Consider the following 17,724-nt stretch of genomic DNA (forward strand, 5'->3'; position numbering starts at 1 on the left):
GATGTAACTTGGATGTTTTATTATTATTATTAATACTATTATTATTATTTTATTTTATTTTAAGTGATTAAAGATTCGGAGTGTAAACCTTTGTCTGTAAAACTATTTTAGTCCATGTATTTTGTTTTATCTGGCCAAGGGACGTAAATAAACCATCTATCAATAGCCTCAGTTTAGTCATTTTGTCTTCTAGGGTCAGTTCAGGCTTGATTTGATCTATAACCCACGGATTTGCTTTTTTGGCAGTCCATGGTATCCATAACAATCTCCTCCAATACTACATTTCAAAAGAATCTACTTTCTTCCTATCAGCTTTCTTCAAAGTCCAGCTTTCACACCAATACATTAATATAAAACCATAAAAATCCGAGCATTCAAAAGGTTAATTCCCTGTGTGGATTCTTTGATGCTCTTGAAGATCACCACTGTGACTGAATCTCTTTCCACACTTAAAGCATTCAAAAGATTTCACTGCCATGTGGGTTCTTTGATGTCCTTGAAGAGTATCACTGTGACTGAATCTCTTTCCAGTCTCAGCATTCAAAAGGTTTCTTCCCTGTATGGGTTCTGAGATGCTGGTGAAGATGGCCACTGCGAATGAATCTCTTTCCACACTCCGAACATTCAAAAGGTCTCTCCCCTGTGTGGGTTCTTTGATGCTCTTGAAGATGGCCACTGTGACTAAATCTCTTTCCACACTCTGAGCATTCAAAAGGTTTCTCCCCTGTGTGGGTTCTTTCATGCGCTTGAAGATGGCCACTGCGACTGAATCTCTTTCCACACTCAAAGCATTCAAAAGGTCTCTCCCCTGTGTGGGTTCTTTGATGTTTTTGAAAACTGTCGCTAAGACTGAATCTCTTTCCACACTCGGAGCATTCGAAAGGTTTCTCCCCTGTGTGGGTTCTTTGATGCTCTTGAAACCTGCCACTGTGACTGAATCTCTTTCCACACTCTGAGCATTCAAAAGGTTTCTCCCCTGTGTGGGTTCTGAGATGCTCTTGAAGACTGCTACTGCGACTGAATCTCTTTCCACACTCTGAGCATTCAAAAGGTTTCTCCCCAGTGTGGGTTCTTCGATGCATTTGAAGAGTGGCACTATGACTGAATGTCTTTCCACACTCTGAGCATTTAAAAGGTCTCTCCCCTGTGTGGATTCTTTGATGTATTTGAAGAGTGTTATTCTGACTGAAACACATTCCACACTCGGAGCATTCAAAAGGTTTCTCCCCTGTGTGGGATCTTTGATGCATTTGAAGCTTGCCACTCTGACTGAATCTCTTTCCACACTCTGAGCATTCCAAAGGTTTCTCCCCTGTATGGGTTCTTTGATGCTCGTGAAGAGTGTAACTGTAACTGAATCTCTTTCCACACTCAGAGCATTGGAAAGGTTTCTCCCCTGTGTGGGTTCTTTGATGCTTTTGAAGATCGCCACTTCGAATGAATCTCTTTCCACACTCCAAACATTCAAAAGGTTTCTCCCCTGTGTGGGTTCTTCGATGCTCTTGAAGACTGCCACTACGACTGAATCTCCTTCCACACACCAAGCATTCAAAAGGTTTCTCCCCCGTGTGAGTTCTTTGATGCTGTTGAAGATTACTACTGCCACTGAATCTCTTTCCACACTCTGAGCATTCGAATGGTTTCTCCCCTGTGTGGGTTCTTTGATGCTTTTGAAGAAGGCCACTGCGACTGAATCTCTGTCCACACTCCAAACATTCAAAAGGTTTCTCCCCTGTGTGGTTTCTTATATGCTGTTGAAGATTGCCACTGCGACTGAATCTCTTTCCACACTCCAAACATTCAAAAGGTTTCTCCCCTGTGTGGGTTCTTTGATGCTCTTGAAGACTGCCACTACGACTGAATTTCTTTCCACACTCCAAACATTCAAAAGGTTTCTCCCCTGTGTGGGTTTTTTGATGCTCTTGAAGACTGCCATTGCGACTGAATCTCTTTCCACACTCGGAGCATTCAAAAGGTTTCTCCCCTGTGTGGGTTCTTTCATGCTTTTGAAGATTGTCACTGCGATTGAATCTCTTTCCACACTCTGAACATTCAAAAGGTTTCTCCCCTGTGTGGTTGCTTTGATGCTGTATAAGAGTGAAACTGCAACTGAATCTTTTTCCACACTCAAAGCATTCAAAAGGTTTCTCCCCTGTGTGTGTTCTTTGATGCTTTTGAAGATTGCCACTGTGACTGAATCTTTTTCCACACTCCGAACATTCAAAGGTTTTCTCCCCTGTGTGTGTTCTTTGATGGTCATTAAGACTGCCACTGTGACTGAATCTCTTTCCACACTCTAAGCATTCAAAAGGTTTCTCCCCTGTATGGGTTCTTTCATGCCTTTGAAGATTGCTACTGCCACTGAATTTTTTCCCACACTCTGAGCATTCAAAAGGTTTCTCCCCTGTGTGGGTTCTTTGATGCTGTTTAAGATGACTACTTTGACTGAATTTCTTTCCACACTCTGAACATGCAAAAGGTTTCTCCCCTGTGTGGGTTCTTTGATGCGCTTGAAGACTGCCGCTGCGACTGAATCTGTTTCCACACTCCAAGCATTCAAAAGGTCTCTCCCCTGTGTGGGTTCTTTGATGGTCTTGAAGAGTGCCACTCTGACTGAATCTCTTTCCACACTCCAAGCATTCAAAAGGTTTCTCCCCTGTGTGTGTTCTTTGATGCTTTTGAAAATTGCCCCTGTGACTGAATCTTTTTCCACACTCCGAACATTCAAAAGGTTTCTTCCCTGTGTGGGTTCTTTGATGCTGTTTAAGATGGCTTCTTTGACTGAATTTCTTTCCACACTCTGAAGATGCAAAAGGTTTCTCTCCTGTGTGTATTTTTTGGTGCACAAGGAACCGTGATTTGTACCTGAAGTACTTACTACAGTGAAAGCATTTATGTGCCTCCAGTATACTACGTTTTGAGAACAGTGCATTACCTTTCCTTCCACAAGAGAACACCCTTCCACTTTCTGTGCAGATAAATGGTTTCTCTCCTGAATTAATTCTTTGGTGTAGAAAGCGGTCTGAATTCTGTGAAAATCTCTTGCCATAGTCTGAGTTATTATAAGGTTTTTGTCGTTTATGCGTTATTTGATGCCTAAGGAGTTCTGTTCTACAAAGGAAGCTCTTGCCACACTCCAAGCACTTATATCCTTCCTCCACCATGGGGCTTAGTCCATGGAAATCCAGCCCTTGGCCATGAATGGGTTTAACTTTCTTCTCGATCATGTGCCTTCTTTTCTGCCTCTTAGGTCCACCTTGGTTCCTGAAGTTTCCTTTCAAATCTTCACTCTCCACTTTATCTGGCAACAGCTGATGCACTTCCTCATCACCCTCATTCCGCTGATCATCCCCTGCTGGAAAGAAAAGAGAGATCCTATTAGCACCCACACAAGGTCGTCTGATCATTCACATGCAAAACATTTCAGTGGTTTTTTCCTGCTGTACACTGAAGGGTACATTAATAGATACTTTAAAGGCACATGAAAGCCTGCTGCATCAGAAAGGCTTGGTTTGCAGTCTAATGATTTATACAACTACTCCCGTTTGATGTGAAGTAAGGGCTGATTTCCACCTGAAGGTCTTTCTGCATTCTACACAATCATATGGTTTCTCTCCTGAGGGAATTTGTCTCTTAGAAATAACACTTCGGTTCTTACTGATGGTTTTCCCAAAGACTACACTTTCGTTTTCATTTTCCCTGCAGCGGTTTCTCCAGTTAGCACAAAGGTCTTTGTTCTTTTTTGTTTTGGTTGACCTTTCTTCTTGGACTGGGATTTCATGAAAGCCTCTACCTTGGAACAGAATGGGCTTATCCCTCCTCTTGTCTGCGTGGCTTTCCTCCTGCCTCTGTGGTCCATCTCCATTCCTGAAGTTTCCTTGGGAGTCGTCATTGTCGGCTTTTCCCAGAGAGAACCCATGGAATCCCTCAACCGTCTCCTCCATATGTGCTGTTGGAATAAAGAAAGATGTCCAGTCAGCACTTATGCAAGCCAAGCCACCCATCAGACACTGCTCATGTGCATTTCCTTTATCATTCCTTCATTCTTACCCTCCCCAACATTTCCACTGGTCACACCTTATCTCCAGGTAGGCTCCCCAAGTGAGCAGCTTTTGTATTCTGCCTACCCCACCACTCTCCATGCTCCCCACATGTACTTTTCCCCTTTCAACTGGCAAAGAACCATTCCCATACTGTTCATGTCTGACTGGTTGTGAAGCTCTTTTGATTCTCTTCTATTGACGATTAAATAGAAGAGAAGGTTTTTATACCCTGCTTTTAATAACCTAAAGAGTCTCAAAGTGGCCTATAAATCATATTCCTTTCCTGCCCCCAAAACAGGCACCTGTCAGGCCCTGACACCTTTGGCACCTTGGTCAGGCCTGGCAGACCCCAGGTCAGGAGTTGAGCCTGTACTATGACTTTGGATCCAGTCCTTATCCTGTGTATAGTTTCATTTTTCCGCAGCTGCTTCTTAGTATGTCTTCCTTCCCTGGGAATCGTTATCTCGGGTCTGCTTGCTGATGTTTATCTTACAGGCTGCCCATGCTTTTATACTACTGTTGAGATGTTATTTGCCATAGCTACCTTTGCACTGCTATTAGCAGGTCAGCTTCTTAAATCTGTTTATTTGCTTTTAATAAAGTTTAACTGCTTCAGAGCAACCTGCCTGGATGAGTTTGCTTGTTAGGATGCTAGCAACAGACTCCTGAGTCTGACAGCACCTTGTCTTCTCCAGGTCCAGCAGCTGGTCCTCTACTTATACTGACCTAGCTATGGTAATCCAGACACAAAGTATGTTGCCACCTGAGATATAATCAAAGAATTATCTCCCATCACAAACTTATTAGTTCACTCCCCCTCACTACCAAAACTCATTTTCTTTATCAGGGTACAATGATCTGGGTCCGAACTGTCGTATAGAAGTTATGTCTGAAAAGGACATGTTCAGTAGTTTCCAGATCCCCAGACTTACTGAGGCAAAGACTCTCTTGCCCTGGGAATCTTCTTAAATTTCCCCTCTAGCATTTCAGACGGTAAGGCTGAGCACCTAGCCAATGTGAAAGCCCTCTAATAGCTGTTTATTTCTAACAAATAAAGACGGCTGGTGCAAGAATATATTTCCAGTGATAGGGGACCAAAAATGTTAGTGCTCTTGAAAGGTCCATTTGGCATTAAGCATCTTTAACACTTTGCTTTATAGTTTGCCTAGCTTGTTTCCAGCCCAGCTGTAGAAGTCCTAGAGGAGTAAAGCCGAGGCTATTTAATTTGCCTTTTATGGCAATTATCCATTTTGACCTGAAGGGGTCTCTCAGAATAAGTGGAATGAGACCCCTAGGGAGAAAATTAACTTTTAACCATAAGTAAAGAGAAGACAAGCAGACCCTCGCCTCGACCTTCATCATGCCAGTTTCTAGAAGAACCACAGAATTTGGCACGAATTTTGGCAATTGGAGGACCGCTCTAAGAAACTTAGATTGTGTTGGAAATACAATGTCTAGTGCACAAAGATTGATTAAAGAAAGGAAGATCAGCAGGGGGCAGCAAGTGTGAGAGTTAGATAGATAGAAAGGTTGTGATCCTTCTTCCTTCTCTTCCTGTGTTCTTGTTTGTTCCCATAATGCACCCCTACTCTTCCTTCCAGTTACAGTGAAAGAGAGGAGCAACAGGTTGCATGTGGCCCTGTTAGTTATGGACCCTAGATAGAAATAAGCCTGTCTCTCAGTCGTTTACCAAGTTTGTGATTTCTGAATAAACTCACTTTGTTTAGTCCTTAATCAGACTCAGGATCATTCTTAAGAAAAACTCCATTTCCTTCAGATTGCACCCGCTTGATAGAGGTAAAGCATGAAGGTGAGGGGCCACAATGCGTTCCATAGTGTTTTTGCCTGAAAAGGTTTAAGGGCAGCCAGCACATAATGTGCCCCCTGTATCCGGAGAAAATTAATTATGAAGCGGGCATATCTCTCACCTAGAATAGCAACATAGGTGTTGTGGGCAGACGTAGTGCCACAGGTCTGAATTATCATTCCTAAGTATTTAAATCAGGTCGGCTGTTCCAGCCTTTGTCCATTTATGCTCCGCTTCCCATAAATGGGATATTTACCAAAGGCCATCACTTTTGTTTTTTCATAAATGATAATTAAGTGTTCCTTCTCGCAGAATGCAGCCATCCTTGCAAGTATTCTTCCAAGCCCAACTGGGGTCCTGGAAAGAAGCCCGGCTTCATCAAGTGCAGTAATGGAATTATTAGTTCTGTCCACTCATGCCCCCCTGAATTACAGGCATTGTTAGACAGCAGCCACTGTAGAAACTGTTCTCCATACAAGGAATTATATTGGTGCTACTGAATTAAGATGATGTGCAACTCAGCGGTATTTAAACTGTTTTAATATATTTTACGTTTGACTGTATTTTAAGGGGAAATGGTCCACCCAAATTTGAGGGACTATATCAGCTTCAAACGGGGAATTGTTTCTGGATGAATTTACAATCGTCCTCCAAAAAGTCTTACTATCCTGAGATTTAAGAGAAGGAAGCATCTGAGACCATAATTGATGGAAATAGGCTTTCTTCTTCCTCGTAATGATTTTAAACTTGATGTTAACTGCCCTGATCCCCACTTTGCTGGTGAAGAGCAGGATATAAATAAAAGTTTATTAATATTATTATTATACTTGCTCCTGGGCCAGTTTGAGTCCCTCTACCCGGCCATGCTGAATATTGCTTTCGCTGCCATCCCATCATCTCCAGGCTCCCAAAAGGAAGCAAGTAACAGGACAGGTCTCAAAACAACGTCTTGCTGTTCAAATTTTGATTCACACATTAGCCCAGTAGAACAATTGTAATGGAAGCAATTTGCCCGTCTGGCACCTATGAAAGTTCCTTACCCAGAGAGGCCACGCTCCTGTAGTTGTCCAGCATGACGGCCCTGTGGAGTGCTCTTTGGTCCGGATCCAGCAGGGCCCACTCTGCCTCAGTAAAATATACAGTGACCTCCTCAAAGAAAACTGGAGACTGAAAGAAAAAGCAGATTTCCTCATCAGAGCATGCCAGGCACAGGTGACACTCTGGAAGGGGAGGGAGTTCTGGGAGGGTCTAGGATGAAGAGCTTAGCATGTGTAACAGTAGAGGAGTTCAGAACCTCTTGCCTGGGCCCCTTAACAACAACTGCAGCAGAAAAGCCCCCCTCAGAAAGGAGGGGGGACCCAGGCTGCCCCCCCCCCCCCCGTTCATCTCCCCTACCTGGACTGGAGGCGCAGCAGCTGTTTCCACACCTCCACAAAGAGAATGGATCAACACTGTCTCTTCATTGCCTGCGATGGAGAGAAAAGCAAAAGAAAGAGTATTAACCTCAACTTTCTAATTTGTTTGCTTGCGTGAAGCGTGCTTCACCCATCCCCATTCCCAGGGCTGTGAAACTTTGCCCTATGTACACTCAAAAAATGTGTAATACTTTGTAGTAAGTTGTGGGAGAGGCGAGAGAGAAACACAAGGGACCTGTCAGCCTCAAGTGGTCTAAATGCTGCTGACCTGTTTCAGACTTCTGTGATACTTGAAACCTGTCCTGTGAATGGTGGAGCTAAAAATCGTGACAGTATCTCTGCTGGATCAGACTAAAGGGCCAGGCAAGCTATTCTCCTACCAGCTGGGCCCTCGCGCTGTTATGGCTCCCTCACAGGCCCACAGCTACTGTGGGACACCCCACGAGTGTCCATGATGGGAAGCTGTTTCCCAAAGAATGGGAACACTGCTCTGTAGCCAGAGACAACAGGGGTCTCCAGGCAAGGCTGTAGCAAGTTGACAGGGCTGAAACAGCCTGAGATGTGCCATACCCTTCCTGGAAAGGAATGTTGCAGCTTCACCAAGAAGACAAAAGTAGAGCAAGATAAGCCATTTACATTTCTAAGTCCTTCCTGCAGTAGACTGCCCCCACCCACCCAAAGGTTAATCTAAGGCTACAAGGACACGGTCCCACCTTAGATTGGGTGGCCTGGACTATTGCCTTCGCCCAGCCGCAATGTGACCGACACCACAGAGAGGTAGCCGCGCGGGGGTGTACCACCATGGCTGCGAAGAATCAGGATCCTATACCCCCCAACTAACCATAGAGTACACCCAGTTTGCAGATGTGTTTAATGAGAAAGAGTGCGATGTTCTGCCTCCCCACCGCAAAACAGACTGTGCCATTGAGCTGGTAGGAGAGGGCAGACTACCAAAGGGGAAGTCTGAAAGAGAAGTCGATGTCGCGGGAATTTTCGGATAAAAATATAGCTTGTGGTTTCATCCGACCCTCATCAGCACCTTGCTTCACTCCCTCCTTTTTTGTGCGTAAGAAAACGGGGGATCTTCACTTGTGGATTGATTTTCGCAGACTCAATCTAGTCAGCCAGACTAATGCCTACCCCCTTCCATTGATTCCAGATCTGCTCAGCCAACTGAAGGAAGGTCACATCTTTACCAAATTGGACCTAGTTGAAGCGTATTATCGCTTTCTCTAGTTTTGGAATGTATGAATACCTAGTCATGCCGTTTGGTCTTCAGGGGGCTCCTAGTGTCTTCATGCAAATGATTAATGAAGTATTACATGACTTACTTTTCAAAGGGATGACATTTTGATTTACTCAAACTTATGAGGAGCAATGAAATTAGTCAGAGAGGTACTGAGACGCCTCTGGGACAATCAATTGTTTGCAAAATTGTCCAAATGTGAGTTTCATCAAGATAAACTGACCTTTTTGGGGAACGTGAGTTCGCACAAGGGTCTGGCCATGGACCCTGAGAAAGTGAGGGTGGTGTTGGAATGGGAGCCGCCAGCTACACACAAACAGTTACCGTGTAAGAAACTCAGTGAAAAATATGTGGGACCTTTCCCAGTCTCGCGACTCATAAATGATGTCACAGTAGAACTCAGTCTTCCAATGTCCCTGAGGGGCATCCATCCTGTGTTTCATGTCAGTTTGCTCAAGAGATACGAACACACACCAAAATGGCATCCCGATCCTGCTCCCGAGCCCCCGGTGTTGGTGGGGGGGAGAGGAACATTTCGAAGTTTCCAAGATCCTGGATTCCCAGATCTACTACCTGGTGCACTGGTACCTGGTGCACTGGAAACACTTAGGGCCTGGTCATGATGAATGGGTGGCTGAGCATCATGTGGCTGCCACCCATCTAGTTCGCCAGTTTCATGATGCTTACCCCCAAAAACCTCACCCAGCTATTGGGGGGGAAGTGGGGGCCTTAGGGGGAGCAGAAAGTCAGGCCTTTGCCTTTTAGCTGGAGCAAAGGCTCTTGACATGAGTTAGGCCAGGTTCTGGCCATATGTCAAGTCCTTGGTTCTCATGCCTCTGAACGTCTGTGTACAGTTTCGCTCATCCTGTTTTCTGCAGCTGTGATAATGTTTAGTCTGCCTTCCCGGGAACTGCTTATCTCGGGGTTGCCTAGCAATGTTTACTTTTCCAGTCTGTAGTGTCTTAAGCATGTAACCTGCCTGTATTCACCATTACTGGCCTCATCTGCGTGTGGGCAGTCAGTTCTTAAATCTGTCTTTTTGTTCCTAATTACTGCTTCAGAGCAACCTGCCTGGATGAGTTTGCTTATGGGATGCTAGGGACAGATGCCTGATCCTGACAGAAGGTAACTATATACCCGCTTAGGACCTTCAAACCTTAATTTTCTTAGCTCTTTAAGTGTTAGGACTTGTGTGTGTGTATCACTAATTTGAACCTTTAATAAAATCCTTAAAATTCATAAAGCCTTTCTTTATTGGGTTCTTCCATTTGGTTTTCTCACCCGGAGCGGAATTGTTTAAAAGATCCCCAAGCCAGCCTCTTGCAAGCTCTATTTATTCTTCAGCTAATTTCCCCAATAAAAAGAGACTCCCCCTGGGCATGGCATAACAACATATTCCCTTGAGTCCAGGCTGGAGGGAGAAAAAGAGGGAGGCGAAAATGATGTTGCATGGCACCTACCTGTCACATCTACCCAAAAACCCAGACGTGAATTGAGTGCATCTGGAAACTCAGGGTAATGTCAATGAGTATCGAGAGCATCTACTCACCCACTAATGTCCCATCCAGGTTTTTGGCTAGAAGCAATATCAACATGACATCACATCCACCACAAGCCCCTCCTCAAAACTGCAGGGCATGCCTGACCACAGCCTGACATCCCTATTCCAGCATATCTTGTAGCATCCCATCAAATGCCCCGCTAAGCAGGAGCACCAAACACATTTCCCCACTATTCCTGGCCCCTAGTAACTGTTTTTCAGAGCTATGTTGCCCTTAATGTGCAGCCTCCATTTATTTGCAAGATTGAAGAGCTTGGGCGAGATTTGTCTGCCTTTTCTTCTGAGCCACCTTGAGTCTCTCTAATGGAAAAAAAGGTGGGATATGAATAATGTAATCAATGTGAGGAATTGCCTCAAAGAATTTGTCCAACCCTCCTTTACAGGCATCACAATTAGGGATGAGTGCCACAAGTTGAGTGAAGAAGCATTTGGTTTTTTCCCAAACTAGAACTCACTACCCATCAAATTCACTAGGTGCCCCAATCCCATCCAGGCACAGTGAGTCCTTACCACATGAGAGGGCACCTTGGGCCCGCTCCTGGGTCCGGGCCGGCTGTCCTTCCTCCAATGGAGCTCTTTCCATCTCACAGAACTTAGCTTTTATCTTCATGGACGGACCCCACCTCTGAAACAGCAGCAAGGGAGACGGGTAAGAGACGGAATGGAAGGCACCAAGGAATGGATCCTGCCCTATTCCCACACTCTGAACCTTCCTATCAGCAGACCTGGAAGGGTTTTCTTTCAGTCCTGGCGAATTATATAAAGGGATTAGAAATTCCTAGAAGTGGCAGCTAAAGCAGGTTGTAAAACCTCCCATTTGGATGGTTAACACTTGGACAAATATCTGGCACGGATAAGGTCATATGTCATTGATTGAATTGGAATACCTGGAAAGAAAAGCCCTCACCTGTTCTGCCTGCCTCTTCTTCTCTCCCTGACTCAGCAGGTAGCCTTCGGCTAGGGCCACCGCTTGGCAACTGGTCTCCGGGCCACATTCTCTGACCCAGTGCTGCATTTCCTGGGGCAGGATGGACAGGAACTGCTCCAAGATCACCAGGTCCAGGATCTGCTTCTTGGTGTGTATCTCTGGCTTCAGCCAGTGGTTGCAAAGTCCATGGAGCTGGCTGCAAACTTCTCGGGGCCCACTGGCCTCACAGTAGCGGAACTGCCGGAAGTGTCGGCAATGTACTTCTGAGTTCAGGGGCTCCTGATCCCAGATCTCTGGCACAGCTCTCTCCCAGAATTCAACACAATTCTCAACGTGGATTGGCTGGGGTCCTTTCCTTTCTCCCTTGCCAAGTCCAGAGCCTTCCAGGTCTTGCTCTTCCATCTCCTTCCCTTTCTATTGGGTCACCTCCAACTTGGCTGTGAAGAGATGCTTCTCCCTGTGGGAGGGGGCGGATGACAGACAGATAGCAATGTGCTAGGAGGAAAACAAAAGAGAATGGAGTTACAAGATGGATCAGAACCAAAGTAACATCATTTCGCTATATTACATACCAGTCTGTTTTAAATATCCCTGTTGGGTTCTTCAGGAAAGTTAACTCCCTCTGGGCCTTTAATGACGCTACAAGCTTGGGTCTGATTACTTTCGGTCAATCCATCCTAGAGTCTTCAGATGGCCACTAAGCGTGTCTGGAGAGATGCCCACCCAAAACCCCATTGGTCTCCAGCTAGTGTAGGGGAAGTGGAAATCTGACACTGGAACAGAGTGGGATTGCATCAGGGGTGTGGTTTGTGCCCAGAACAGGGTTCAGTTGACTTCCTGAAACCTCTCTGGGTCAGGGCAAAAGGGCTACTGGGATGAATAGGAGCTGAGGGAGGCAAGGAACCCTGCCGGATGCACAAGGCTGCCATCTCCAAGTGGGGAAAGCTCTGGACATTTGGGGGTGAAGTCAGGGGAAGGCAGGAGATAATGGCATAGATTCCACCTCCCATAGAAGCCACTTTTTGCATGCAAACTCATCCATTGTAATTCCAGGCGATCTCCAGGCTCTTTGTGGACATCGGCTACCCTGCCTCAGGGAGATGGTAGACAAGGGGAGCATTAGCAGGACCTGAATCCACACCTCCTGCGACAGTGCCCTTGTGTTTCTTTTTGTTGTGCTATCCGTGGGGGGTCTGTACCGCTCTTGCCTGTCAAAAGGATGCTGCTCCTCCCACCCAAACCCCAGCGCAGGAGGGAGAATTTGGCCTTTGGTCACGGATGCCTGCGGCAAGTGAGCAGGGGAGGGATGGGCAGGGGTGCCATGACCCTCACAGTGATACATGTTTGTGTGCCATTTGTCCCTCCTGGCCTTCTGTACGTGGTGGGCAACAGGCTGATACCAGGGGGCGTGGCCTCACCAGCATCCTCCGCCCCCTCTGCCTGCCAAAATGGAGTCACCTCATGGGGTGATTGGTGGGCATTCCTGGTGTTTCCATGGACTCTGACGGTGGCATTCCTAGGCTGTCTGGACCTTGGCAACAGGTTTGTAAACATTTTCCTCTCCTCTGCTGGGCAGGCCTTGGACACCTGCTCACAGTCCTGGCCCCACAAGCATTGGGGACTTAGGATGAGGCTGTGGTTGATTCTAATGAAGGCAGAAGTTCTCTTCCCCCATGCTCATTATATAAGTCAAATCCCAAAAGGCCCGTTGTGTTGTTGTTGTTTGCAGAATTAAAAAGACCTGCCATAGAATGCCAGTTCCATGCATTTAACTTTTATTGTGCTGAAAGATGCTGACAATAGCCCGCCCCAAATAAAAATCCCAAACTCAACTTGGATAGTTAAGCAAACCAGGTTGTTAAACTCCAGCTGGGGTGTGAAGTTATCCCAAAATCACCACCAGGTGGCAGACATCAGTTCCCCCTGGAGAAAATGGCTGCATCGGAGGGTGGACTCAATAGCATTATAACCCCACTGAGCTTTCCCACCCAGCCCCGAATCCCGCCTTTCTCAGCATCCACCCCCACATGTCCAGGAATTTGCTCTCTGGGAGTTGGCAACCACATGAACACCCTGACTGAGAAAGATCCCAGCCTTCCTCCCTAACAAGATGTAAAAGCTTATCCCCCAATCACTTACTTCCAAGTAAACCTCCCAGGATCCGGCTGCAGGACTTTCCCCTTGTTCCGCAAAGCCCTTCCTATTCTCTTGGGCAGGGCAGAAGCAAACCTTTTCCTCTTTTAATCTCCCTCGAGAATTGTTAGGCCTCTCTAGCAAACAGCTCCTGTTTGTTCAGCCCTTTCAGTGCTGCACAGAAATTATTAAAAGCTTCCTGTCCTTTCCATCAGAAGCAGTGCCCAGCACCGGAGAGACTGGACTTCATCCATGCCACCATCAGAGATGATTGAGAGACTCAACAGGGTAACTCTGCACAGGGTTGTGTTCCTGGGGTATCCCATCTGGTTTAGCCATCTCAGAGAATGGCACAGTGGAGAGGGGGAGTATTGTGCCTTTTCTCCCTTGTGTGCACCCCAACACTTTGGCCTCCTTCACAATGGATTTAGGGTTACACAAAGACAATAAGGGTAGTCTGTCTCTTTAGGAGCAGATCCTAAAAAAGTTCATCTGCAGAGCTGGTGTGTAGATGAAGGGGCAGAACCCGGAAAAGCTCATAATATCCTGGATTGGGAGGTTGGGGTCTGGGGGTGTCTACTGTATCCAAGCCCCCTCTTCCTTTGTCCTTTCTCTCCTTCTAAAATAATGCTCCCCAGCTTTCCATCATCCATGGCTCCTGGAGGTTGAGAAGCCTGCTCAGGCCCCATTGCTGGGGAGCTTTGGAGTGGGTGATGATCCTTTCCTTTCAATTAACCTAAAGAACATAAGAAAGGCCCTGTTGGATCAGACCAAGGCCCATCAAATCCAGCAGTCTGTTCACACACTGGCCAACCAGGTGCCTCTAGGAAGCCACAAACAAGACGACTGCAGCAGCACCATCCTGCCTGTGTTCCACAGCACCTAATATAATAGGCATGCTCCTCTGATACTAGAGAAAACAGATATGCAGCATGACCAGTATCCATTTTAACTAATAGCCACGAATACCCCTTTCCTCCATGAATATGTCCACTCCCCTCTTAAAGCCTTCCAAGTTGGCAGCCATCACCACATCCTGGGGCAGGGAGCTCCACAATTTAACTATGCGTTGTGTGAAAAAATACTTCCTTTTATCTGTTTTGAGTCTGTCACCCTCCAGCTTCCACAGATGACCTCACGTTCTAGTATTATGGGAGAAAAACATCTCCCTGTCCACTCTCTCCAAACCATGCATACTTTTATAGACCTCTATCATGACTCCCCTTAGCCGCCTTCCCAAACTCTTCCTTCCTTCCCAATTCCCAAACTCTTCTGCATACCTAGGAAGTCCCCCACCCCCGACAACCAACACCTTGTTTGGGTACAATAGAGACAGGAATTGGACTAAAGACATTACAGAAATGCTAAACCTCAGTTGAAGTTGGGTGCAAAAGAGGACTGGGTAAAAGTCGGATCTAGGTTAATTTAAAACTGATCCTCATGAAATCGTGTGATTTTTTTTTACATGAATACGCACTATTTTTTCATTGAATCATTCCAGATTTACTACCAAATTAAATATCATGTCCATAGCCACAAATTAGGAGCGAAAACGAGACTGTCTGGCTCAAGGGGGCAGGTGGAAGATTCCAACCCTGAACTTGGAAACTACAAATATTCCTTTGCATTACGGGAAACTCCCCACACATAGAAAGCTAGAACTGCAAGGAGAAAGGTTGTGCCCACTGTCTCCGCTTGTGTGAATCAGGTCAGAGACTGATGTCTCCTAGGTATGTCAAATAAGGGCCTTCTCTCTCTTCTTCCATCCAGCACATGGCACTGCTGACCCTGAAGAGAGCCTGCAACTCTGCTTCATAATCTTGGGGAGCCAGGAGCGAACCCCTTCCACTCACATACACTCAGGGTAGTAGAAAAGCAGCCCACAAGTCAGAGGACCAGGACTTCTACAGGGAGAAGGACAAAGTGGAGGGGGGCTCCCCTCACCTGTTTCCCAAAGAGCCAAAGAAATGGGTGCATTTATTCCTTAACAGGAAAGAAGGAAGGGCCTGCTGGTGCCAGGCTGGCAAGAAGCAAGAGGGGCAGAAGATGAGGGGGCTTCCCCCAAATCTCTTGCCCCTCCTCTGTGAGAATGGGGGGGAGGGGGTCTTCTCCCAGTTCACTGCCCCCCCTTTTTTCCCCTCTATGCTTTGGGTCTTGCAAAGCAGTCCCTGACCCTTCATTCCTCCCCCTCCCAAAAGCCCCTTTCAGCTCACCAGACCCCTCCCAGACATTCCTGCAGCAGCCCGGAAGACTCAACCCTTCCTTCTGTAGGGAAGAAGCCCCCCACCCACCCACCCACGTGTCCCTCTAGGACTGTGGACGCTCTCCCTTAAAGTATTCAGAGGTATTCTGTCCTCTCCCCACCCCCCCACATCTGAGCCAGGAAATAAACTGGTTTTTGTCCTCATGGGGTCCCAGAGTCAAAAACTCTGACATCTCCCGTGCAAAGGAGGAATGCGGAGTCCTTCTCTCCCCCCCACCCCAGATCCCTTCTCTCGAAACAGCCCCCCTCGCCTGGAGAGAACCTGCTGGGGGGCCTGACCCCAAACACTCGCCCTCCACGCACAGCCCCCTCCCCACCCTGCCTTTCCTTGACTCACCTCACTCGAACCCCCCCCGCAAGACCCACCCAGCCTCTGCGCTCCTCCCCCCCCTGAAAATCTGCATCACTCGCAAAGGCCTCCGCAATGCAGGGAAGGGGCTGCAACTCCACCCCACCCCACCCCCAGCCTTATGCAGAGAGAAGGGAAGAAAGAGGAGAGCCAGGCCGAGCAGGACCCCCCCCCCCCGGTCTTTGCGGTCTTTGCGGTGGGGGGCTCTCTCTCCCTCTCCCGAATCGATGCTCGCCTATCTCTGGCCTCGCTTCTCTTCCCCCCACCCCACATTTCCCCCCATTCCCCCCCCCCTTGACTCACTCGGAAGGAGCGGCTGTCCTCCCGCCTCAGAACCACAAAGGCCGCCGCCGTCCTTCGGGGGGCTTCCGGGAAAGAGAGGAAGTGGCCTCTCTAGGAGCTTCGGCTCGCTGCCCCTCTGCGCGGCGGAGGCAGCCCTGCGCCCTGGCCTCTCTCGCCTCCTCCCCCACCCACCCCCTTGCTTGGCCTCTCTGGCAAGCCGCCCCTGTCGGCCCAGCCGGGTCGTGGTGCTGCAGAGGGGGGGGGGGGGTTGTTTCTTACACGCTTCCCGTCTTTCCCCATCGGGAGCAGCGCCCAGACCCACAGAGGCGCTGGACTGGGCTGCAGAGACGCCCCAGGAGCCCCACCGGGCTACAAGGCTCTGCACAGGGTTGTGCTCCTGGGGTATCCCACGTGGCTCACCCGTGGAGGAGGAGGAGGAGAAACCGAAGGCTAGCCAAAGCCAAGTTCTCCTGAAGCAATCCGAGGCAGGTCTGCCCACAATCCTCCTCCTCCTCAATAGGGCTTACTCCCAGGAAAGGGGCTCTCGGACTGCACTGGACACCTGTGCTCCTGGAGCAGCACCCTGTTACTACTGCTTTGTGCTTCTGCCCTCTCGGACACGGTCGCCGTCTCTTGCTCAGGGGATTCCTGGACCTTTCGGGACAGAGCCCAGAGGGGACTTCAGTTTCTCCCGGACTCTATGGACTATCTCCCATAATGCCCCACCTCCAGGGGAGCTGACCTCTGAAGTCTGGAAAAGAGCTGCTGGAACCCCAAGAGAACTCCACACCCCACCTGGAACTCAGCAACCCATTTATTGGGAGTTTCTGAGAGTCCGTTGGTTCTTGTAGGTTATCCGGGCTGTGTGACCGTGGTCTTGGCATTTTCTTTCCTGACGTTTCGCCAGCAGCTGTGGCCGGCATCTTCAGAGGAGTAACACTGAAGGACAGTGTCTCTCAGTGTCAAGTGTGTAGGAAGAGTAAGGAAGGCTGTGTCACAGCCCAGATAACCTACAAGAACCAATGAACTCTGACCGTGAAAGCCTTCGACAATATTTCTGGGAGTCGCTTTTCCTCCTAGATGGGCAGGCTCAGCATCAAGGCTTGGCTACCTTCTTTGCCTACAGAGGCTTTTGCTGATATCAAAATGACTATTTTCAGGTTGGGGGGGGTCTAAGAAAGGGCACCTCTTCTATCACTGATTACACCTGAAGATCAGAAGTTGGAAACCTCTAAGCGGGGAAAGGGGGAGGGCTATGGGTGGGGTAAGGAACTGTGTCTCACCGTGTCCACCACCCCCATCTCTAATGTCTCCCCCAGTCAAGTGTAACTTCTGTTTAATTGAAAGAGGGATATCAAAGAAATGGTTTTTTTTAAAGTTCACATCTTTGACTGTGTGATCCCACCTTGTGACACTGACATTTTTGAAAATAACAATAAGCAAACTTCATATTTCTTCTTTCTCTATAAGACACAGTATATAGAACAGCAATTAAGTATGTAAATGAATAAATGCCATGTATCTGTTGGGGCCTTTTTTCTCGTTTCTGTCTAGCCAATCCCATAAAGATGCCTAGAATTGCAGCTCCACCAACTAACACAACCCTCCCTTCCAATAATCAGAATAAGAAATTCTCATACCTACAATAATGTGTAGTTTTATAACAGAAATCAAATTAAAAAATAAAATTTTAAAAG

General features: G+C 47.5%; 1 protein-coding gene across 1 annotated transcript; it reads right to left on the bottom strand.

The window, feature by feature from the left end:
* Positions 1-533: 533 nt before the first annotated feature.
* Positions 534-17,328, bottom strand: LOC130493384 (oocyte zinc finger protein XlCOF6-like). Its single transcript, XM_056867105.1, has 10 exons — positions 17,311-17,328; positions 16,555-16,681; positions 16,049-16,110; positions 11,427-11,495; positions 10,583-10,697; positions 7,246-7,316; positions 6,891-7,017; positions 3,213-3,352; positions 2,273-2,675; positions 534-2,044 (listed from the first exon to the last, which is right to left on the bottom strand). Exons 1-10 carry the CDS (start codon positions 17,326-17,328, stop codon positions 534-536), a joined length of 2,643 nt encoding a protein of 880 aa, XP_056723083.1.
* Between the last annotated feature and the right edge of the window lie 396 nt (positions 17,329-17,724).

The sequence above is a fragment of the Euleptes europaea genome, chromosome 1, assembly GCF_029931775.1.
Source record: "Euleptes europaea isolate rEulEur1 chromosome 1, rEulEur1.hap1, whole genome shotgun sequence".
In the NCBI taxonomy this organism is placed as follows: domain Eukaryota; kingdom Metazoa; phylum Chordata; class Lepidosauria; order Squamata; family Sphaerodactylidae; genus Euleptes; species Euleptes europaea.